We start from the raw sequence: 25,035 nt of genomic DNA, 5'->3' as shown, positions 1-25,035 counted from the left end.
GCAAAGGCTGTTGGGGTCACTTTCTACCAAGAACCAGGAAGATTTGGGGGAAGCTACCTGTGGCAGAGAATGCAGGGCAGGGCTTGGGTCTTGACAAGGATGCCATAGTAGTGGCTACACAGCTCCACCGTGACTGCAGTGTTCGTCGTCATTGTTGGTTGTGAGTGACAGGACCAAGCTTCCTCAACAGGCTTTAGGAGACTACCAGAAGGTAAGGACAATAGTAAGACATCCTCTACGGAACGATTTGGTTTCATTCAGATTCTCTGAAGGCAAGTTGGGGATTGGTGTTCTCTGAGGACAAAGGGATGGACTTCCTGGTGCTTGTAGGCGTTCACTGCTTTGTCCAGAGCCTCTGTGGGAAGACTTTCTGAAGTCATTGGGTCTTAGCATTAGGAACAAGCTCTGAGTCATAGGACCATGTGACCAGAGTCCATCCTAGTGCTCAGGTCTACTTTCAGTTTCCATCAGAATCCCCCCAAAGGCTTTCAGTGTGTCTCGGCATCCAGGATTTCCCAGTATGAACAAAAGACACTATTAGGCAAAAAACAAAACAGAACAAAACAAAACAAAAACAAAAAAACACTCATAAGTTACCGATGATCATCATACCCTTCTCAGAAAATAGTCTATTAACCATAGTTAACACCTCATAGGGACATTCCGATCACCGGTGGGCTATGTACACAACAGTGTTCCCAGAAGATTAGGACCTTCAGGACATTGTAGCTTTCCTAGTTGGGTGAGTCTATTCTAATGTTTAACAAAATTCTCTAGTGCCACCTTTTCTAGAACACCTGCCTATCGTGAACCAGTAACTGTGTACCTAAACCTAAGGCATGGGTTTTTTCTCTCACTGAAGTCTTTCCTCAGGAAAGAGAAAATTGCATTAGTTTTGAAGCCTGCTTTATCTTCATAATTATGCAGTGCATCCTCATTTACTTTATTCATATGAACAGTGTGTGTGTGTGTGTGTGTGTGTGTGTGTGTGTGTGTGTGTGTGTGTGTGTTAGGGATGCTACAATGACACGTTTGGCAGTTTCATCAATAGTCAGGTGTGTGCATGGATGGGTCTTCATTACGCCTACCACCATGCTTGGAATTGGATGGCCTGGTTTCTCCCACTCTGTTACTGTCTTTCAAAACTACTCTAGCCATTTCTTTGCCTTTTCCTATAAAATTCAGAATAATACTTTGTATATCCGGCTGAGGTTTTTCGCTAGAAATTGCACTAAATCTGTCTGCAGTAAACCTGGAAGGAGCTGGCATCTTTACTGTGGTTCGTTTCCCACATAATGAACAGACTATGCTTCCACATGTATTTAGATCTTTCTTGATTTTTTTCAGCAACATTTTCTAGTTCTCTGCTCATGAGACCTATGCACATTAGACTTATACATGTTTCTTTTATTTGGGAATTCTAAGCAGTATTCTAAATTTTATGTTTAGGTGGTCACTGCTAGCATACAGAAACTTGACTGATTTTTAAAATTGTTATCTTTGTTTTGTCTATTAGTCTCATATTCTTCAACTTTGCGAAACTCAAGTTAAACTAGAAGCTTTTTTTTTTTAAAAAAGTGTACATTCTTTGGTATTTTCTACATAGACAATTGTCACTAGCAAACGGGGACACTCCTTTACTGATGGACAAACGACAATGGGAATCCACTAATCATGTACAACTGTAAATGTTAGGTGAGCTCCAGGCATGGTGGTGCATGCTTGTAATCCCAGCATTTGGTAGGTGGAGGCAGAAGATCGTGAGTTCAAGGTCACACTCTGCTACTAGGGATTTGGAGGCTAGCCTGGAGTACATGAGAACACGCTACAAACAAAACAAAGCAAAGCAAAGCAAAGCAAAAAGCAAAGCAAAGCAAAGCAAAGCAAAAAGCAAAGCAAAGCAAAGCAAAGCAAAACAAACAAAACAAGAGTCTAGCCAGTACTGTGGCTTTATAAACCCAGCAGAGGTGCTGAGCAGTTAGCTAGTTCAGCTATTGTTTTAGCCCTTTGTTGCTCTTTTGGAGCTCTAACAGAATCAGACCTTTGTTCTAAAGATTCATCTCTTCTGGTTATAGGTGAGCTCTTGGCACTGGTCTTTCCGCCTCACCTCTGGGGACCCGCTCACTCTCTTCGCTTTGAGTCTGACGGCGTGGCTCCTCCCGGACACGCGGGGCGCTGTGTGCTCCGCACGGCACGGCGGCTCTCTCTCTCTCTCTCTCTTAGCCTCGTTGGTTGGGCCTAAGGCTATTGGGACCTTGGCGGAAAGATGGCGGCGCCCATGGACTGTTTGGAGTCTCTGGAGAGTGAAGGCGGCGCGGGGCGCAGGGCGTCCGGGATGGAGGTGGCGCTGCCCTCGGACCCCGCGGCTCCCGCCCCGCTGTGTCCACACGGTGGGTGGGCGTCTGCGCCTAGCCTGGCCGGCTGGGGACGATGGCAAGGCTTGGGCTGGATGCTCGGGGCTTTTAGGATTTGTCTCTGAAAGAGAAAGCTTTTCTCTGACCCTGTTCTTCACCTTGTGTGATGCTTGAATACCACCCGTTTTCAGAAAGTGTCTTTAACTGTATTCAAGAAGCCTCTAGATGTCTACGGCCATTAAAAAAGAAAGAAAAAGAAATCCCTAAAGAAGTCCTGACTGTTGGAGCTTTGGCTCCAGATCTGTTAACATCTCTGCTTTGGGTGATAGGGTAGGAAGTGGGGGATTCCTGTTAACAAGTTCTTAGGGGAATTTGTTGATTTGCTGCTTTTGTGTGAGTGTAGTTTGTTTTTACGTTAGAATGAACAATAACAACAAAATTCCTTTAAGTCTAATTAAATTTCCCTCTTGGAGAAAGAGGTATTCTTCAACGTAAAGTCCATGTTTTCATCAAAAAGTCAACCCCCAAATCAGTTCTTTGGGCCTTTCCCTTTGTTTTACCCAAGTAGGTAACTTTAAGCTTACTTTCATTATGGACTCAAGTAGGTGACTTTAATAACGTAGACAGCAAGCATTTTCCTTCTAGAGAGAGCAGTTTTAAAAGTTATTTCTACCAAGAAGAGACTTGATACCCTATGAGCATATACAGGGGGAGGAAGTCCCCCTCAGTCACAGTCATAGGGGAGGGGAGTAAGGGGAAAATGGGAGGATACAAGGGATGGGATAACCACTGAGATGTAATATGAGTAAATTAATAATATATACATATATATAAAAGAAAAATATTTCTAATGCTCTATTGTATCAGTGTTGCAACGGAAGAAAGTAAAGTTTATCAAAGAGAATAATGCATTGAGTTATAAATTATGCAAAATGCCTAGATAAGTTTTATTTAAGGCAGAGAAAGCAAAATAACCTGGTGTTGACTACTGCTTGACATTTTTTTTTTCCCTATTCTGGAACTAGGGCCCACTCTTCTCTTTGTAAAAGTGAGCCAAGGGAAGGAAGAAACACGGAAGTTTTATGCCTGTTCAGCCTGTAGAGATAGAAAAGACTGTAATTTTTTTCAATGGGAAGATGAAAAGGTATGGTAACATTTTGGCCAGTTCTATTGATAATGAAACAATAAACATACAATTTAAATATATAAAATGTTATCTTTTAAAAAGTATTTTAATGCATTGCTGCTTTTAAAAGACTTGTCCTTTCTTTGTTTTGTTTTTCAAGAGGTTTTCTCTGTGTAGCCCTGGTTGTCCTAGAACTTGCTTTTTAGACCAGGCTTGCCTCAAACAGAGCTTTGTCTGACTTCTGAATGCTGGGATTAAAGGCGTGCCTCAGTGCTGCCCAGCTTTAAGATTTATTGATTGATTGTTTTTTCTGAAACAAGATTTCTCTCTATAACTTTGCCTGTCCTGGAACTCACTCTGTAGACCAGGCTGGCCTTAAAATCTAGAGATCTCCCTGCCTCTGCCTCCCAAATTCTGGCATTAAAGGTGTGCACCACCACCTCCTCCGTTGCCTGGCTTTAAGATTTATTTTTAATTGTTTGTACGTATGTGTACCAGTTTATGGGTATGTATAAGTGCAAGTGCCTGTGATGTCAGAGAGGTCTTGAGATTATGAGCCTCCTGATGTATGTGTTTCCAATAAGGTTGGGTTTCAGGGTAGTATTTGATCTCAGCTGCTGAGCCATCTCTCTAGTCTCAAGATAAATACTGTAAGAGCGATGAAAATTCCATGCTCTGAGCCGGGCGTGGTGGCACACACCTTTAATCCCAGCATGCGGGAGGCAGAGGCAGGCGGATCACTGTGAGTTCAAGACCAGCCTGATCTATAATGCAAGTCCGGATGGCCAAGGCTAACACAGAGAGAGACCCTGTCTCAAAAAAACAAAACAAAAACAAAAACAAAAAAATTTCCATGCTTTGGATATTTTTAATTATGGAGATTAGAGTTAATATTTAGCTCTGAACTTTGATACAGACATCTCCTATCAAAATTTTTGATGCGAGATACTGTCTTCTATATATACAGATACTGTCTCAAAAGAAAATTAGTTACCTATAAGATGTGATGTGTTAGTATTGGGTAGTCAATTTATGTGTATTAATTTCAAATTATTTATTTATTGGTTCTTTTTGGTTTATTTTTGTTGTCTTACTATGTAGCTCTGGCTGTCCTGGTTACTATATAGATCAGACTGGCCTGGAACTCACAGAGATTCACCTGTCTCTGCCTCCCAAGTGCTGGGATGAAAACAGTGTGTCATCATTCCTGGCAGCTTCTACTTTGCTTTATTTTGTTTGTTTGGTTTTGGTTTTTCGAGACAGGGTCTCTCTACTTCTGCTTTGTAACAAGAATATCAACAATCATTAATTTCTCAAGAGTTCTGGAGACTGGGAAGCCCCATGCTGGGGTGGTGTTAGTGGTGTGTTCTGCTCTCCTGATGATAAATAAATAAGTGCATGTGTTTGTCCTGTCTTCCAGTTGTCAGAAGCTAGACTTGCTGCCCGAGAACTTCACAACCAAAGATGCCAGCCTCCTCTCTCCCGAACACAGTGCATAGAAAGGTACTGGTGTGATGGCTTCCTTTTCTTTATTATTTTGGCAGTAATTTGCTTCCCCCCCCCCCTTTCTGTTCCTTTAAGCTTACTTTCCTATTTATTTTTTTTTTAATTAAAAAAAATTTTTTTTGAGACAGGATTTCTCTGTGTAGCCTTGACTGTCCTGGATTCGCTTTGTAGATCAGGCTGGCCTCAAACTCACATCCGTCCACCTGCCTCTGCCTCTGGAGTGCTGGGATTAAAGGCGTGCACCACGGTGGCCTGGCTCATATTTATTTGGCCCAGTTCATATTTATTTTTAATACAAGGCCTTTCATTTTAATCATTTGTCAGTGTATAATTTACTGGCTTTGATTACAGTCGCAATGTGTGTAACCATTACTGCTATTTCCTAAACATTCTTATCTGGTCAGACAGAAACTCTTCCATCATGAAGTAATAATATGCTCCCATTCCACTTCCCCCTAACCTGGGTGTGGCCTCTTAACCTGCTTTTTGCTGCTATGAATTTGATTATTCTGGGCGTGTGTGAGTGGACTCATATATTATTTATTCTTGATATGTGTGATTTTTACATTGATCATGTTTCCAAAGCGCATCCATATTACAGTATATGACAATAGTTTTCTTATTTTTTTTTTTACTAATATTTCATTGTGTGTATGAAACATATTCTAAAAATCCATCCATCTTTGATGGCCACTGGGTTTGCTTGTACCTTTTGACTGTTGTGAATAATGCTGCAGTGAACACAGGCATACAAGTACCTGTTTGAACATGAGTTTTCACCTCCATCTGGTAGACATGGGGCTTTGCTTGGCCATATGGTGACTACATGTTTCTGAGGAACTGCCAAACTTATGCAGTAGATGAAAACACTGTAATATTCCTGTCAGCAACGGATAGAGCTTCTCTATGTTCTTTTTCTTTTCTTTTCTTTTCTTTCTTTCTTTTTTTTTTTTTTTTTTTTTTTTTTTTTTTTTTGGTTTCAAGACAAGATTTCTCTGTGTAGCCTTGGCTGTCCTGAACTCACTTTGTAGATGAGGCTGGCCTCGAACTCACAGTGACCTGCCTGCCTCTGCCTCCCGAGTGCTGGGATTAAAGGCATGCACCACCTTGCTCGCCCCCCTCTTCTTCTTCTTAATGAACTTAAGTGCCCTCTTGTCCTTGAGACCTTGAGCACCTCCATAGCTATGTTACAAAGCTATGTTTAGCCCTGGGCTTAAAAACAAAAAATGGAGATTCATTTATTTGATTTCATTTTATGACTGTTTTGGCTTCCTGTGTGTTTGTGTGCCATGTTCATGCCTGGTGCCTGTGGAAGCCAGAAAAGGGCATTGTGTTCTTTGGAACTGGAATTAGAAATGATTGTCAGCCATCACATTCATGCTGAGAACTGGACCCAAGTCCACCGGAAGAGCAGTAGTTGTTCTTAATGGATGAGTCGTCTTTCTTTCCATCCCCCCCTTTTGTTTGTCTGTTTGTTCGTTTTTTTAAGGTAGGATTGAACTATATAGCTCTGGCTAGATTTGATCTCACAATCCTTGTGCTTGTGCCTCTCAGGTGCAGGATTATAGGTGAAATCGTTTTAAGGCTGTGACCATCCTAAAGACCCGCATTATTGAAATGTCACTGGGTACATTAGAATTCATAGATTCGGTTCCATGGGAAGCCAGTGACACAGGTTCGTTCCTGCCCTGACTCTTAGGTGGGGCGCGCCAGGTGCCAGGGGAAGCCCCCTAAGAAGCCCCGTGAGGCTGACAGCTGCTGACAGACAGCTTCTCGTTTATGGTGCCTCTTTCTGCTGCCCGGGCTTCAGCGTTCAGTGCTGTGGGACCTTGTTCTGGCCAAGTGAAAAGGAGTGCTGGAGCCTGTTTAAAATGTCTTGCCCGAGGCTGGGGGTGGCTGTGAACCCCTTCAATCTCAGCTCTGGGAGTCTAGATGGGTGATACTCTGAGTTTCAGACCAGCTTGGTTTCTTTAGGGAATTCCAGGCCAGCCAGAGCTAAGCAGAGAAGGCTCCTGCCTCAAGCAAACAAACTCAAGCCAAACTACAGTAAGTGAATAAGTAAATAAAACGTCTTGCCTGGACTTTCTTAGACTTGAAGGCTTATGATAGAGGGTGCTTTTCTAAATAGAACTGGATGGTCCCTTCACTTCTGTACTTAACCAGAGGAATGCTGTACTTAGCCTGTAGAGAAATGCAATCGACAACGAGAACTGCAGAGAGGGGAGTGCATGTGAGTGAGCACTCCTGGGGGACTGCGCTGTGCAGGGTATCTCACCTGGGATGACAGTCCTGCAGGGTGGCCAGCTTAGCTGGGAAATGGAGGCCTGGAGCAGTGAAGGAGCTTGCAGTTCATCCTGCTCCAGCGACTGCATGCTTTCTGCCTGTCTGATTCAAAGTATCATTTTGGCCATGAAAGCAGATAATTAGAGATCTATTCTGATATACTGTATGTAGGTAGGGATAAAACTATATTAGGATATGGTTATCACAGCTGAGGAAACCGAGTATTGATGGTTTGGGAAATAGAAAACCATGCCCTGTGCTCCTTCTGCACCACAGCCCGTCTCCTTTGCAGCCATGTAGGATTTGGTGCCGGCTTCTTCTCTGCTAAATGTAAGTGAGGGCACAGCGAGTCCACTGAACTGGACCACTCCATGAGTAGAAAGAAAGGTTTATCGGAGATCAAACTGCCAAGGCTGTCTGTGGGGCTGGGGCAAGAGAGAAGAGCAAAACGGCAGAAAAGCAAGAGAATTGTTTGATAGTGGGCAGGTGGGGTCTTGGGCCTGACTGACCAGGACTGGATGCCTTTGCCCAAGGGAGCTGACCTTGGGGGCAGATGAAGGGGGTAGTTTAAGGGAGGCTCCTAGTAAGCAGAACCCCACCTTTAGCCCTGTTTACCCAGGAACAAGCCTTCTGCTTACCCAAAGTTCCTCTGTTTAGGACATTGTCACCAGCACAGCCATTTGGGGAGGCCTTGTTGGAACTGACTTTAAAATTTGCTTGTTTGGGGGCTGGAGAGATGGCTCAGAGGTTAAGAGCACTGCCTGCTCTTCCAAAGATCCTGAGTTCAATTTCCAGCAACTGCATGGCAGCTCCCAACCATCTATAATGAGATCTGGCGCCCTCTTCTGGCCTGCAGGTGTACATGTAGGAGACCATTGTATACATAATAAACTTTAACAAAAAGTTGCTTGTTTTGTGGAGTTGTAGTCAGACTATGTACTTGGTTTTGCACTCCGCCTCTGTCACAATTTTTATCTGATAAATGTGTTTTCATGTCACATAAGGATATTGGTGATACAGTTAGACTATAAGAGTAAGTGATTCTTTTCTCTGCATAATAAACTTCTAGTCTGGGAGTGGAGTACTGTACTTGTCCCCGTACTGCCAAAGTGTGGGAGTAATTTTCTACACATGCCTTGTGTATTCAAGGCAAGCACCCACCATTTAAATATGATTCCAGACATGATAAAGAATATTTATTTATTTATTTATTTATTTATTTATTTATTTAGGTTTTTCAAGACAGGCCTTTTCTGTGTCATAGCCCTGACTGTCCTAGAACTTACTTTGTAGACCAGGCTAGACTTGAACTTACAGAGATCCACTTGCTTCTGCCTCCCAAGTGCTGGGATTAAAGAGTGTGCCACCACACTCAGCTGATAGAGACATTTTTAAAATCTGTTTTTAGTTTTATTTTCTTTTATGTGTGTCTTTTGCCTGAATGTATGTATATTCACCATGTGGGTCCCTAATGCCCAGGCAGGCCAGAGGACAGTGTTAGATCTCTTGGAACTGGGATTACGGATGATTGTGAGCCACTGTTTGAGTATTGGGAGCCAAAGCCTGGTCCTCTGTAACAGCAACCTTACCCTCGAGCCATCTCCCAGCCCCTATTAAATAATTTTTTTCATTCAGGTTTTGAGACAGGGTCTTTGTGTATAGCCTTGGCTGTCCTGGGCTCGCTTTTAGACCAAGCTGGTCTCAAACTCAGAAAGATCCACCTGCTTCTGCCTCTGGAGTGCTGGGGTTAAAGGCATGCAGCACCACACCCAGCTGTTAAATAATTTTTAAATGTATAATTAATATATAAAACTGGCTAAAATTTGAGATATTGAATTTTCAAAAGGCTTATTTTTGGGTGGAACAGTAACTTCATCCATCTTATGCTGATCTCTTGAGAGTGTGTTTTGATAAAATTATCTTTAATCTCATAAACCATGACCTTAGGTTTTATTGCCAGAAACATGCATCCCTCCAATCATTTGTTCACACAGCAGGATTTGGTTGAGAGTTCAAAGAGAATACAAACGCTAGCTTTGGAGCCCGTGTGTGTGTGTGCTTGAACATGAATACGTGCCAAGATGTCTTAAGAGTCTAGCAGGCTTTGGGACATTCATAGAGGCTGAACTGATTTCACTGCGTTGCTTCCTAGTCAGTGCGCCTACGTTTTGTTATATGCTATGTGGAGTAAAAGTCTAGGTAGGTCATTCTTCTAAAATTGACCCCAGCATAAATCATGTTGAGATCTTGGTGTTTTAAAAGTCAGTGCTGAGGGGCTGGCTGTTCCCTAAGTGCCTTTGTGTTGAGATTAGGAGTTCATTCTTGTGTGTGAATGAACCTAAAGATGATATATTCTTGAGATTATAATTGGTTTCTTTTTTGGTTTTTTGAGACAAAGTTTCTCTGGGTGGCCTTGGCTGTCCTGGACTCACTTTGTAGACCAGGCTGACCTTGAACTCACAGAGATATCTGTCTCCCAGAGTACTGGGATTACAGGCTTGTGCCACCGCACTCAGCATGTAATAGTTTTTCAATTGGGGTAATTTAATTCTGTCAACTCATCTATAAGTTATATTTTTAAAGAACTCTATTGCAAGTATAAATTGTATTTAAACTTGATATGTAGTATAGAAAGCAAACGTGGTCTCATTTTAAGTAGGAAGAGCTTTCTACTGTTTGGGGTTTTTTTTGTTGTTGTTTGTTTTTTTGTTTGTTTTTGTTTTGTTTTTGCCTTGTTTTGCTTTAAGAGAAGGTCTTGGTATGTAGCCCAGGTTAGCCTTGAGCTTGCATTCTTCCTGCCTCAACCTCCCAAGAGCTAGGCTTATAACATGAGCCATGATTGCCAGCTGGCTCGTGTTGCTTTGAAATTGTTAGGACAGACTGATGGCGGTAAGATTAATAGATCTTTGTTACCCAGTTATGGGCCTGGGAATGTTGCACAGATTTCTGGTTTATGGAACGGGATTGATAAGCATTTTTTTTCTAACACAGTCTTTGAATTGTGTTATATTTCATAGATGCTCAGCTGACAGATTTACATTTTGTGCCTGAGATTTGCTTTTCCTCATAGTTTTTGCTGCCTGTTATGCTTTAAAATGTGTTAATATTCTATTATATGCTGTGCTTCCATCCTTATTGTGACCTATGAAGGCTGAGGGGAAGATAAATTTGAATGTGGAGATCAGTGTTAATTTATGTGCATCCAGATAATTTTGTTTGGTTGATATTTCATTTGGTTATGTTTTTTCCCCCAGAACTCATTTAAACTTAGATTTTCAGGGTCTGCTGTTAGACAAATGCCATAAACATAATTTGTGTACTCCAGGAAAGGCAAATGGAACATCAAATGGAGATCAATAAAAATGACATTTCAAAATGCTAGCCTGCAATTTGTGAATCACGCTGAGCCATGCGGCAGAATGAAATTTCCTCTCCCTCAGGGCATGTGCAGTAAACAGGAGGCAGGAGCTGAGTAATCCTGAGCGCTGCCGTCTCCTGTCCCTTCTTCCCTCAGCTGGAAAGGCCTGTGTGGATGCTACATTTAAGGCAGTATAGGTGACTGCTGTGGCTGTGACCGTGAGGTATGGGCTGAACCTAAGATCTCAGGTTATCTTCTACCGTGCGGTGTAAGGAGCTGGCGACAGAGCCCTCTGACAGCGGTGTGGGGGGCCTTGAAGGAGGTCATCGGGCTCACACAGTAGCCGTCCTCCCTCCTTTTGATAGCAGTTACTCTCCTGCCCGCTGTTGCTCGCCGTATCCTCGTGTCGCTGCTTTTCTCTTGTTGGGATAAAACACCGCTACCAAGGTGACTTTATAATAGAAAACATTTAACTGAGCTTATGCTCTAGAGACTCAGAGTCCATGATACCAGACCAAAGCAATGGTGGCAGGAACAGCCAAAAGTTCACATCTTAAACCACAAGCAGGAACTAGAGGGAGGGTGCCAACCGGAACTGGCATGAGGCTTTTGTAACCTCAAAGCTGGCCCCCAGTGGCACACTTCCTCCAGCAAGGCCACACCTACTCCTCCCCAAGCAGCTGCCGAGTGGGTACCAAGTATTCAGATACTTATGGAGAGCATCTCGCTCAAACCACCACACTTACCGTCCTAGAGAGTCCACAGCTTCTGCCTTCGGCTGGCTGTTCCTTTGTGTTTGTTAGTCAGGTTGACCACTTGAGTATCAGAATAGATTGCACTGCGTGTGGACGTTTTACTCTTCCTGTTGCTGTGGTAAAATACCCAGACAAAAGCAACTTAAAGGAGAAAGGTCTTCATTTAGCCCACAGCTTGAGGGCGTGGCCTATCTCGACAAGGATATTGTGGAAGCCAGGGCTTCAGGCAGCTGGTCATGGACGTCTGTATCAGGAAACAGTGCCAAATGCTGGTGCTCAGTAGCCTCCTTTGTGTGCCGCACAGGACAGCAGCCGTGGGAAAGATGTTGCCCATCTGAGTTAACCTAATCAAGGTAACCTCCTCAGCTCCACCTGGCGGCTTGTTGCCTTGATTGCTGGTGCCATCAAGTTGATGTCATGGCTGTCTCGGGTTTCTTCCTTGTTTTCTTTGGGTCTTAGAAAGCCTGTTGTTCCTTGTGGCCAACAAGCGTGTTCATCTCCAATACCAAATGTGCCCAGCGTGTGCTTCCATGCTGAGCTGTGGCTTGATGGCAGACAGCTCTTCGTAGGGATTCTAGATATGTGTAGTGCTGACTTTAATAAGAGATGGCATTGGGAACCGGGACCACGCTTTCATATGAGCATGCGGTTGAGCCCCACCTCTGCGGGCAGCAGTTTTCCATTCAACCTCCACAGCATATGTGCTGAAAATCAAATGTGAACACATGTGCTTCTCGGCAGTGATGAAATTACGGTCTGGACTTTGCTTTGACCCAGAGTGATGCACTTTCTTTGATAGAGTGATTGGAGAACAAGCCCCCAGCCCTACATTAATGAGGCCAAGATACTCCGGGGCTTGAAAGCGGGCAGTTCTGCAGTTCTTCCTCCGCAATGCATGCCGGCCGAAGCAGCTCGCACACACACAGCTGATGTTCAGATTGCAGTTTGGCACAAACCAGTGGTTTTTTATAGTCAGGGTGCAAATTCTACCCCATTCCTCACTGGTGTGGACTACTTGGGAGGGTGCGATCTTCCCCATGGTGGGGCGGCCTTACCAGGCCACAGAGGAAGAGGTTACAGGTAGTCCAGATGAGACCTGATAGGCTGAGGTCAGCTGTTAGGGGAGGACTAGGGGAGAGAGGGAGGGTGGGATTGGGAGGTGATGAGGGAGAGCACTACAATTAGGATGTAAAGTGAACAAATGAAAATTTAAAATTAAATTAAAAAAAGAATCTGTGTGTGGCTACTCTGTGATTCCATTTATTTTACATGTCTAGAGTAGGCAAATTCCTGGAGACTAGAGGCCGATTAGTGGTAGCCAAAGCTGGGAGTGGGGAAAGTGGGAGCAACTGTCAGTAGGGCGAGGTTTCTTTTTATGGTAATAAAAAAAATGATTAGGGATTAAGCTGTGGCAACGTGCTGCACTCTTGTGACCACCCTATGCACCAGTGACGTGTACACTGCAGCCAGTGAATTACATCTCAATTTAAAAGATGTGTCTGAGGCAGTGGAAGCAGATAGCCCCGGGGCTTCGAAAAGAACTGCCCTCTCCCACTGCACTTTTAGATTTAACCTTCTGTCTTAATTCGGGTTTTATTGCTGTGAATAGACAACCTTGCCCAAGGGAACTCTTATAAAGGCAACCATTTAACTGCGGCTGGCTTACAGCCATTATCATCAGGTAGGGTAGCATGGCAGTGTCCAGCAGACATGGTGCTGGAGAAGGAGTTGAGAGCTCTCTGTGTCTTTTGCTTGTTTGGTTTTTGAGACGGGTTCTCCGTGTGTAGCCCTGGTTGTCCTGGAATCACTCTGTAGTCCTGGGAGAGTTCTCTGTATCTTGATCCACAGAAGGGCGACTGTGTGCCACACTGGGCATAGCTTGAGCATCAAAGCCCCTGCCCCCATAGTGACACACGTCTTACAAGGCCACATCTCCTGTTAGTGCCACGCCCTATGGCCAAGCATTCAAAGCCATGAATCTATGGGGGCTATACCTGTTCAAACCTCCACGCCTTCCTACTTTCTCTTCTTTTTATATACCGTGACGTAGATATTGGTTAGTTGTTCCCTTTTTATGGTATTTAGATTGATATTAGTTAACCTATATAACATCTCCTACCAGCCTTTCATCTGGTGCTTTTAGCGATGACCATTGCCTCGTGCTTAGGAAGGGTGACAGACGCAGGTGGGAGTTGTAGTTCTGTAAAGAACGCTGTGGGATCCACACTGGGCAGCCTTGTTGTAGCTCATATGGGGAAAAAAATCAAGATCTGTTTTTAATTTTTCTCCTCCTTGGCTGCCCTGGAGACCAACCTCACAGCCCTGTAGTCTGTAATGGTACAATTGACTTTCTACATTAGCTTTTGCTTCGCAACCCTGCTAAGCTTGCTTTTAGCAAACACTGCTAAGCTTGCTTTTAGCAGCCTTTCTGAAGATTTTCTTAGAACCTTATACGTATATGACTATATTGACTGAGGTTAAAGACATTTTAATGTTCCCTGTCCCATCTGTGCCCATTATTTTGTCTAATTAGCTTGACAAGAAACTTTTTTTTTCTTTCTGTTTTTTCGAGACAGGGTTTCTCTGTGTATCCTTGGCTGACCTAGACTTACCTTGTAGACTAGGCTGGCCTTGAACTCACAGAGATTCACCTTCCTCTGCCTCCCGAGTGCTGGGATTAAAGGTGTGTGCCGCCACACCTGGCTGAGAAACTCTTAGCAGATGCCGAGTAGAAAGGAAGGGTGAGATTAGCTTGCTTCAAGCTTGGGGTGAAGACACTGAGTCATTGCTCAGTAAGATATCAGCCTTGAGGTTTTCTTAGATAAGCTTTATAAGGCTGTGGAAATTTATTCCTTCTTTTGGTTTTTGGAAGGGCTCTGCCTGTCTTGCCCTCCCCCTGAACCCCTCTCCACCCCCCAGTGCTAGAGTTAATAGTGGTCAGCTTTTCACATAGGTGCTAGGGATTTGAATCGCCACCTTGCTTGCAGAACATGCACTGATACCTGTTGAGCCATCTTTCCAGCCCTCACACTCCTGAGACAGGCCCTCTCAGAGTGCTGCCCCCTCCCCGGGATTTGCATATGCGATGCTTTCCTGCTCTGGTTTTGGTACACATCTCTTCTGGATGCTTCATTCATGATACACTCGCTCCTTCCAGGAGGTGTGCGACCAGCTGCCCACTCCCTCTGCTCCCTCTGGTCACTGTTTGGAGTGTGCAGTTGGGTGGTATCTGAAGATGTAGTTCGTATGTTTTGTCAGGTTTTTTGAGGGTCAGATGGCTAGTCTGGACTCAGTGAGTCCATCGTGGATGTGATGTGGGAACCAGGCACACTTAGCACTCAGTGGGGGAGAGGCAGCCGTGGTGATTGGCCGTCAGTGCTGCTGAAGGCACTGGGGTCTTCCCATTGGCCATCTGTGCCTGGGGCCCTTCCTTGCTGATCTTACTGCGTTTCACTCTGAAGTTCCCTCATTTCCTCCTCTTTTCTCTGTAGGCATGAATAAAGCTGTCAGAGGGGCGCTCATCATGGGGCCAGAGACGTTTCAGGTGCATCCAGGCAGCTTGCTGATTTCTTGCTGTGATGGTTTAGCGTGTTTGTCACCGCCTTGGGGCCTTTGAAGTGAAATTACTTAGCAAACGTTCTAATGCTCTCTGGACGCCTCTTTACAGCATCCACTGTGCGACTCCTGACATTAGCTGAGCTGTTGACTTGCCAGACCGCAGGAGTCCTGGAGGGCAGCGCCATGTGCCGTGCTTGCATTTACACACCTCCGCTCCTGTCTGTCCTCAATGGGCTCATTTCTTTTCCTTTTGTTCCTTACTCTGATTTCGTAACTGGTGCCACATATATAAAAGTTATCAGCCTTTAAGAAAGTGGTTCTCAATCTCCTAATGCTTTGACCCTTTAATATATACAGTTTCTCATGTTGTCGTGACCCCAACCATAAAATTATTTTTGTTGCTACTTCATAACCACAATTTTGCTGTTATGAATCATAATGCAAATATCTGTGTTTTCTGGTGTTCTTAGGTGAACCCTGCAGAAGAGTCATGTGACCCCCCCAAGGGGTCACGACCCCATAGGTTGAGAATTGCTGTTTTAAAACATAATGACTATTTTCTTTCTCCAATAATCTTTAATAAAATGCAAAAAGAAAAGTTGAAGTCGGGCGTTGTGGCGCACACCTTTAATCCCAACACTTGGGAGGCAGAGGCAGGCAGATCTCTGAGTGTGAGGCCAGCCTGGTCTACAAAGCGAGACCAGGACAGCTCTGAAATCAGATTTGAAAGCAAACAAATGGAGTATCCAATATACCCCGGTTTGTGCTTCTGAGACTGTTTTTCTGTGTAGCTCAGGTGGGCCTGGACATGATCCTCCTGTTTCAGTTTATGTGTGCTGGGCTTGCAGACACGTGTGCTGCCACACCTGGCTTGAAATAGTCTTTTTAAAGGCTTCCAGTACTGCGCTGCTGGCTTGGGGAGGCATTGCTGACAGCCTGTGTCAGTACTGCTAAGAGCAGAGAGCTCTGTAGGAGCGTCTCCCCTCATAGGAGGTAATTTTTCTTGCTAAATATGTCATAAGAACTTGAAGAATGATCTTGATTTCTCACTTTAAAGTGACTGCCAACTGAACCAGACTGCTTAACATGTCAAAGTTAGAGCACATGGGTTGTCAATAAATTTAAATGTGCTAGTAGGTGCCATTACTACTAAATTGTTTGAGTAATATATTATATTCACATTTTAAATGGATATTGATCTTCATTCAGTGACTAAATTGGAGCATCTCAGTTCCTATGAAATTGCTGACTCTTTTCCACTTTGTAGGTATACAGCCTGACATAAATTCTCACCAACATGCCACAGATCCCTTTTTCTCATTTTCGCTTCTTTATGCAATACTCTTTGGGAAGTAAGAATGCTTTGTGGATACTAAAAATAGCAAAAGTTCATTGTCTTTAAAAATGGGGGGAAAAAAGAGAAAAAACCCAGCAAAGTTCAAACACACTCCCTTGTCTTTCATTGTATCTTGAAGGTACCTAAGTTTCATTCAGTTGCCCTTGACCCAAAGAAAGTTCTGTCAGAGTTGCCAGAAGTTGCTGTTACCCGAGGATTGGAGGGAGCACGGCGAGCATCAGCTGTTGGCTGACGTCTCCATCACCCAGCTCCGCAGGCCCAGTCAGCTGCTCTACCCACTGGAGAACAAGAAGACACATGCCCAGTACTTGTTTGCTGATAGGAGCTGCCGGTTTCTGGCAGGCCTCCTTACGACCCTCGGGTTCAGAAGAGTGCTGTGTGTTGGAACACCGAGGTACGGTCCACTGTCAAAAGCTCTCCTCTCAGCATCAGCTTATGCAAACGAACATTTCCATGAAGTAGTTGTGTGCTGTATGCGGAGTGAGTGTCAAGCACTAGAGGTAAGAAGAAGTGGAAAGTGTGGCTCCTCAAAGAGTTTGCAGTCCCTAGCCCGTCTGAGGGAACCTTTGATGTATAGTGGATGCTTTCTGATTGGAGATTGAATTTTTTTTTGTTTTGTTTTGTTTTTTTGAAACAGGGTTTCTCTGTGTAGGCGTGGCTGTCCCGGACTCACTTTGTAGACCAGGCTGGCCTCGAACTCAGAGATCTGCCTGCCTCTGCCTCCCCAGTGCTGGGATTAAAGGTGTCCACCACCACGCCCGGCTGAGATTGAAATTTTTTATGTTAATTTCTCCGTTAAGGTCTGCCCTTTGGAAAAAATATCTGCAAAACTAAAGCATGCCAGATTCTCTGCAGTGTTCATTGAACTATCCGAGATAGGAGAAGAGTAGCAGCACGTTTTGTTTGCTGATTGTCTGTGGCATTTGTAGTTTCTTATTAAATTTGCTTTCATTCCTGGCTTCAGGCTACATGAGCAGATCAGGCTGGCAGCTCCAGGTGAGGTGTCCAACATGAAAAGCCTTCTATTGGATATTGATTTTCGGTAGGTTTATAATATCATATTTCTTCTTCGTTATCTGATTTCTTTCTGTGTTTTTCTCTTCTTAACTGTTCATAACCTGTCATACTCATTAACTAACATTCAGGAGCAGTCGCAGGTTATGAGTGCCTCGTCGGGCATGCAAAGTCAACACACAACCTTTGGGGTTTCAAGTAAGCTGGCAGTTGATTTCTCTTTAGTGCTACTGTGCATTGCAGATGCCCCTCTGTGAGTGTGCCTTCTTGTCTGTGGCTTAGAACTAGAGATGAGTCCTACTAAGTGCAGTCTTCTCTATGTACTAATGCTTCGAGGTAAACCGAACCGCCTCATTTGTGGCTAGAGTTTGGGGCCTTCATTTCATCTTCAAGTCCTGGTCATGTGATACAGCGTTTTTAAAATACCATATTTCCAGATGACATGCACCCCGCTTCCCAGGTGTAGCAGGGGCAGAGGGGGTGCTGACTTGGGATAGGCAGGGGTTGGGCTGAGGGTAGAAAGCAGGTATGTTTGTGGGCGCTGACTTGGTGTGAGAACTGGATGGCACTTCCCGTGGCATGTTCCTGCAGTGCTGGCTTGTGGCATCCGTGGTAAAGCGTCCATCTCTGCCTGTGTGGGCATAGTCGAATTGCTCCTTAGTTTCTATAATGGCTTGCAGTTACCTCATAGAAACTTTATAAGACAATTATTTTGGGAAACTTCTACATATTACTGACTATATTAAAAGAACTAGGCTTTGTATCACTCATTTCGATCTGATAGTGTCTGTTGACCAGTGCTACAGTATTTGTTAGAATATGAGACATTAAATATGCCTTCTCTACCTGCAAATAAGGCAGGGTTTGGAAAAATTATTTTGTCTGTATGTGTTTACCTACGTGTTATATGTGTGCCTGGTGCCTGGTGCCTGAGAAGGTCAGAAGAGGGCATCGGATTCCCATCGGAGTTAAGATGGTTGTGAGCCACCATGTAGATGCTGGGAACTGAATGGAGGTCTTCTGTTGGTGCAGCAAGGGTTCTTAAACACTCGCATCTGTGCCGCCCCACAGCAGAGTTTTAAAGAGCAAAATGTCACGTGCAACAGCATAGTGTAGGGGCTGGGAAGGTGGTTCAGGGGTAAAGCCTGGGACATGGGGGAGGGAAGGGTGTGAGCACAAGGACCTGTGTTCAGGTCAGAGGTGCGTGTGGCAGAATGAACTGTTAACCCTGACTCGGTGAGGCCGATGGCAGCACCCAAGGGCTCGGTGAGGCCAATGGCAGCACCCAAGGGCTTGGTGAGGCCGATGGCAGCACCCAAGGGCTCGCTGAGTAGCCAGCCTCACTGAAACGTGAACACCAGATTGAGGTAGAGACTCTATCTTAAAAAAAAAAATAAAGTGGAGAAATGGTTGAGGAACTTCCTCACACACCCGCACACCTGTCACTTCCAGATGTATAGATTCTACAATGTGTGCCTCTCTACACTTCCAAGTTAACTTTATACTGTCTGCAGCAAGCGGTTCCTACTTCCTTACTCCACTTTCTAGCCGTTAGGAACAGGACTGGCCTCTTAGTCATGTATCCCTGTTGACAGAACTTGTCTGCGTTTAACAGAAGTGATCCTTCCCAAAGTGATAATACAGATATCTTTTATAAAGATTTATTTAAAATTATGTGTCTCTGTGTGGGTATGCGCATGTAAGTGCAGGTGCCCTCAGAGGCCCAAAGAAGCCATCAGATCTCTCAGAGCTGGCCTCACAGGTGGTCGTGAGCCACTGATGTGGGTCCTAGGAGCTGAACATGGGTTTTCCACTAGAGCAGCATGTGCTCAGAACCTCTGAGCCATCTCTCCAGCCCTCAGCTGTATTTTTAAATTGAGTTGTAATTCTCATTTACCAGTTTTAAGTGTGTGTGTCTGACTAATTTTGCATGTGCGTTCAGTAGGTTGTGCAGACAGACCACTGTCCACTCTCAGATCATTTCCTCTTTTTTGTTGTTGTTGTTGTTGTTGAGACAGAGTTTCTCTGTGTAGCCTTGGCTGTCCTGGATTTACTCTGTAGACCAGGCTGGCCTCGAACTCACAGAGATCCACCTGCCTCTGTCTCCTGAGTGTTGGAATTATAGGCGTAAGCCACCATTTCTGGCTTGTTTTTGTTTTTTGTTTGTTTGGTTAGTTTTGGTTTTTTGTTTTGGAGGGGGGTTCTTCTTTTTGGTTTTTTAAGACAGTTTCTCTGTGTAGCCTTGGCTGTCCTGGACTCGATTGTAGACCAGGCTAGCCTCGAACTCACAAAGATCCGCCTGCCTCTGCCTCCCGGAGTGCTGGAATTACAGGCATGCATCACCGTGCCTGGCTTCTGGCTTGTTTTCTAAGGTATTCTGTCAATACAAATGCATCGTTTTATATGTAAAAGCTTAACGTTAGGGTTTTTATCATGTATCAACAGTGCCTAGTATTTTTTCGCACTCTTGACAAGTGTCAAGTTCTGTATAGCTCATTCCCCATAATAGCTGTATACAATAGGTGCTGCACTCATCCTTGTTTTCAAGATGAAAAGGCTGAGGTACTTACATAGCTTGTAAGTGACCAAGCCAGAATCCAAAGCCAGGCCATCTTACCTCCAAGTGGAAACACTGTCCTCTCGACTCTGTAGATGAGCCTTCCTTGGGCCGCTCCTGCTTCATTTCCCAGCATTCCCTGTCTTGGTTCCTCCTGTCTGAAGGTTTTCCTGGCAACCAGTGACTTTTGCCAAGTTAATTATATATTCAGAATAAGGCACTCCAATTGGATGCAAGTACTTCATTGGTGCCGCAGCATGAGTTCATGTGGAAGCATTTCTTGCTCTAAGTTACTAGAGTCCAGGACACTGTGCCAGCTTTGTTCCAGTCACTGTCTGGGCCGCACTCCGTGGTGGGAGGCCTCCATCTCTCTGCTGGCCTTGCCTTTTATCCTCAGATGCTCCTTTAGCTGCCTTTCCCCTGCTGTGGACTTTGTGGGTAGCAGAGTTAAGCTTATTTTCCCCCTGGCTTGCCCAACGGTAGAAGGAAGTGGGCTTTCCTGAGAGCCAAGGCGGCATAACTCCAGAGAGTGCTCTGATTGGCTTGAAGTCATGGGCCAATCCCCATTCTAGAAGCTGACACTGTGGGCAGCCCCTGACTAGGCAGATGGAGCATGCTCTGTACAGGATGGAAACGTGACTGAGAAGGGGAGATAGAAGTGCCAGAGAGGAGAAGCTGATGTCTGTAATGGAAGCATTTAAGACCGAGGCAGAGAGAGGGGTTCCTTCCTGGGTGAGTTTTCCCTCCGCAGGAATGGTGCCGCTCTTAATGGCGGGGGCGTCCTTGCGTTTGCATTGTCATATAAGACTCTGACTTCGTCCAAGAGAAGCGGCTGTGAAGGTAGCTGTGGGATGATGTAGGTAGAAAGAACTGGAATATTCACCCTGTGTCACCTGGAGAACTCAGAGGGCAAGGATCTTAGGCTTGTTTTGTAAAGGAAAGGGTTGTAGATGCTGCCTCCCCAAGTCCAGATTTTTGGCTTTTCCAATTTTTTAAAAACATTAAAAAAAAAAGGTTCACAATAGTGGTCCCCCCCCCTCAATTTCCTATATTTCAGGTGTCTGTCTGTCTGTCTTTCTTTTTCTTTCTTTCTTTCCCTAAAACAAGGTTTGTCAGTGTGTATCCCTGGCTGTCCTGGACTCACTTTGTAGACCAGGCTGTCCTTGAACTCACAGGGATCCACCTACCTAAGTGCTGGGATTAAAGGCGTGCACCACCATGTCCAGCTGGTGTGTTTCTTTTTAATTAAGATGTCTCTCTCTCTCTCTCTCTCTCTCTCTCTCTCTCTCTCTCTCTCTCTCTCTCACACACACACACACACACACACACACAAACACACACAAAGATGTATTTCATACACACAAAAACAATGCTCGTTAAGATTGTGATACCACATCACTAATTCCAGAACATCTTTTCACCTTTAAAAAGAAATATTCTCCCAATGAGCATTTGCTTCCTGTCGACAGCCTTTGGCCACCACTTTCTGTCTTCTTCATGGATTGCCTGTGCATGGGGTCATAGAGTAGGCAGCCTTTCAGGGTCCATCCATGCGGGAGCATGGACCAGCACAGTTCTTTTTCATGGATGAGTAATATTCCAATGAGTGGATTATGCCATGTTTTATTTATACCATATTGCCTCCAGTGGCCCATGTGTTAAAGGCTTGCTTCCCAGTGTCCCCCAGTTGTGTTGTAGAACATTTAGGGTTAGTTGGGACCTAATGGGATGCTCTTGATGGGAGGGTAACCACCTGGAAGGTAATTCTCATGGGTCACATTGGAAGCTCCCACAAGAAGCCCGGCCTGGTGGCTCACACCTGTAATCCTACCACCTAGGAGCCTGAGTCAGGGGGATTGCTACAAATTCAAGGTGCTCTAGTTTCCTTTTGCCCCATGAAGGCCTGTCTAAGGCTGTCCAAGTACCTCAACAGCAGTTCTCTGTTCGTGGGCTACAGATAGTGGGGCTGAGCGATGTGAAGTTACCATTTGCTAAGATAGTTTCTATATGCTCTAATTTTAGCATGAAAGATGGGAGGCTCTATTTGGCAAACTATTATCCAAATAAAGTTAGAGCAAAAAATGCATTTCTTAGGTTCATTTATGAAGTAATTTTATTCAGCTCTTGATTACATTTCCTGTGAAGAGCGTGCTTCACACTTGGTGACTGACTCTCATTTAAAGAGAATGAATGGCCAAATTAAGCGAATGTCCTTTTGAGCGGCTTTCAAGTGCGTACTTTTCTGATTGGTTTTGTTTGCCTTGTTCAGTGGAGAGGATAATTCTTTGTGGCCAATTTCATTTTAAGAGGGCAGTGTTGGGTGATTTTTTTTTGTATAATTTAAAATATGAATAATTATGTTCCCTTGTTTGTGTGTGCTGGAAACCTGGAATGAAATCTTGGCCTTTCCCCTCGCTGGCTCTCACGCTGCTGCCCAGAATGCCCTGCCCAGGTGTGCTGTGCCAGAGGTTATGCGAATCAAATTCTCTCTTTCATTTTTAAAAGTGGCTTTGCCTTCGTGAAGCAATGAAAAAGAGAGATGGAATTAAAAGGGGATTGTATTTTCCCTTTTTAAAAGATGGGACACCCTCAAATGGTAGTGGACCAACAGCTGTCTGCACCAGTATTGCTTAACAAACAAAGAAGTGGGACACAGTGGAGCATCCGTGCAACCTTTTCCCTTAGGATCCTGAAGCAGGAAGAGCACTGTTCAGGGCTAGCCTGGGCTATACAGTGAGCTCCAGGGCAGTCTGAGCTACAGAACCTTACTATGTCTCAGAAAATGAAAACAAACAAACAAACAACAAACAAGACGTTTGGTGGGCAGGGAACCTTGAAATATAGTTAGATTGGAAGATCCGTTTTGCTTACTGACAGCACCCGCCCTCACCCTACAGTCTGGGAATGGCCGCTCAGCTCGCTGTGTGGTTTGGCTGTCCTAAGGTACCCAAACCTTTCTTTACTTTCTCAGTACAAATTAATATTTTATGAGACGTGTAGACTGCGTCTTAAATACCATTAAGGACTGGTGAGCAGCTGTTCTTCCCTCTTCACAGAACAAGAAGAAATGGGTGTAGATTATGATGTGGTGAATAAAAACATAACTGTCTAGTATTGGTGGCGTTAAGACATAAGTCTTCATGGCTAATATGCATTAAGATAAACACACACTTGAATGTGTGCTATGTAGCTGCCATTGTCTCACTCTGTGAAGTCCCAGGAAACTTGGTTTTCCCATTTTGTTGATGAAGAAAGGTTGACTGCTTTACTTCTGAAGGTTACATAGTACACAAGGGTCCCAGAGTTTGGACCAGATCCTCAGACCACGGAGCCTCCACTCTTACCACAGTGTAGTGAGAAGACACTAAACCAGGGCTCTGGACAGCCACGTCATTACTCACAGTGAGGGAACTGCGCTACAGTGTCACCCTCGTGGTCTTTCCAAGAGGCTGGAGAAGTAAGCCTGTGTTCCGGATTTTTTTTTTTTTACTTTTATTTTTTTCAGCCTTTCCAATAGGGTGGCATGGTCCATATGTGAATTATTTATAAGACAGACAAAGCTTAAGATTTTTTTGAAGTACCAAAAGTTTCTGTGTGAAAAATACAGGGAAAAAAAGAAAAAAGAAAAATGCAGGAAACACAGTAATGAAGACAGCAAGACACAGCGCACAGAGGAGAAAACAGATAGCTCATCTGGGAAACAGAGGACTCAGTCTCCTACTCAAGTAACTACAGACTTAAGCCATTATGTGGTAGGAGTGTTCCGTAGCAAATTAGTAAAAGAAAAAAATTATAAAATGTTAATTTCCGAAGCTGACACTCTGATTCATTTTTGATGGCATTTTAAAGTAGTAGTTAGAATAGAATAATTCAGTCAGTAAATAAATAGTCCTCTCTCTTGGCACAAATTCATAAAACACTAAATGCTTATGCTTCTTTCAGTATTATATTGAGAAATATATCTTATTAAACTAATTTGCATTAGGCAACGAAAACTTTTACACTAAGAGTGTGTGTGTGTGTGCGCGCGCGTGTGCTTTAATCACAGGAGAAATAACAGCTGTTGAGCAGAAATGTTGGCTTAATATTTCCCTAAAATTACTAACCCTGCAGGGCTGGAGAGACAGCTTAGGAGAACACTACTGCTTGCAGGGGACTGAGTGGTTCCCAGCACCCAGATCACGTGCCTCACAAACACCTATAATTTTAGCTACAGAGTCTAGACACCCTGTAGGCACTTTCCACTGATATATACAAACCCACACATAGACACACATATATATACATAATCAAAAATAAAAATAAGATCATAAGAAATAGTAACCTGAAGAGACATTTTCATTGTAAACACTCTGCAAACTTAAATTGCACACTATGTCTGTAGCCCAATTTATGTTCATGTGTCTTTGGTTTGCAGTTTGTAGTTCAGAGAGGTGAACGTAGGACCTAGGGAGTATTAACTAGGTCGTGCTCTATCTATCACTGAGCTATATTCTTAGCCCTTACTTTTTACTTGACTCACGGTCTCACCATGTGGCTTTTGAACTCACTCTGTAGCCTAGGCTGGCTTTGACCTTGCACTCCCTTCTCAACCTCCCAAATACCTGGGCTTACAGTGTGGTACCACCAGCCCACTTGGAAACTGTATCTTTTATGTATGATTGTTCTTTGGGTTTGCCACTGGCCTACTTGAGAAAATAAATTCAATATGTACTGCTATGGATTCACTTAAGTGATTGTTTTAAAGTATTTTTTTATTTTTAAAAACCCAAAGGATGATAAAATTTATTTCATCAAAATGAGATGTTGGAGTTTAAAAATACAGTTTAGTGTTTGTTTATGTACTGAATGTGTATGCCTGGGCATGTCACTGATAATGAATTATTTTACAGATATTCACAGTTTTACCTAGAAGAAAGCTTTTGTCGCTATAACATGTTCAACCATCATTTCTTTGACGGAAAGGTAGGTTTTTGACTATCATCTCTTTCTTCTGTTATTGTTGATTAACAAATTCAAGAGTATCTTTTTTGTTTTTATTTTTTGGTTTGGGTTGGATTTTTTTTTTTTCCTGTTTTTTGAGACAGGGTTTCTCTGTGTAGCCCTGACTATCCTGGACTCACTCTGTAGACCAGGCTGGCCTCCAACTCATAGAGATCCACCTGCC

The 25,035-nt window shown here is 44.0% G+C and overlaps 1 protein-coding gene across 2 annotated transcripts in view; it reads left to right on the top strand.

Annotated features, from left to right (window-relative positions):
• Window positions 1-2,089: 2,089 nt before the first annotated feature.
• ZCCHC4 (zinc finger CCHC-type containing 4) overlaps window positions 2,090-25,035 on the top strand; it is a 42,902-nt gene continuing 19,956 nt past the window's right edge. The window contains exons 1-6 of one of the 2 annotated variants that reach the window (XM_084799536.1): window positions 2,090-2,390; window positions 3,380-3,498; window positions 4,901-4,983; window positions 16,416-16,691; window positions 17,262-17,339; window positions 24,761-24,833. In XM_084799536.1, the coding sequence (XP_084655662.1) occupies window positions 2,267-2,390; window positions 3,380-3,498; window positions 4,901-4,983; window positions 16,416-16,691; window positions 17,262-17,339; window positions 24,761-24,833 (753 nt within the window). In that variant the 5' untranslated portion in view covers window positions 2,090-2,266. The remainder of the gene's footprint in view (window positions 2,391-3,379; window positions 3,499-4,900; window positions 4,984-16,415; window positions 16,692-17,261; window positions 17,340-24,760; window positions 24,834-25,035) is intronic. The other variant, XM_084799535.1, reaches the window with a different exon arrangement.

Source organism: Acomys minous, assembly GCF_964271855.1.
Source record: "Acomys minous genome assembly, chromosome: 10".
NCBI classification, from domain to species: domain Eukaryota; kingdom Metazoa; phylum Chordata; class Mammalia; order Rodentia; family Muridae; genus Acomys; species Acomys minous.
This window is presented reverse-complemented; position numbering and strand designations above follow the sequence as displayed.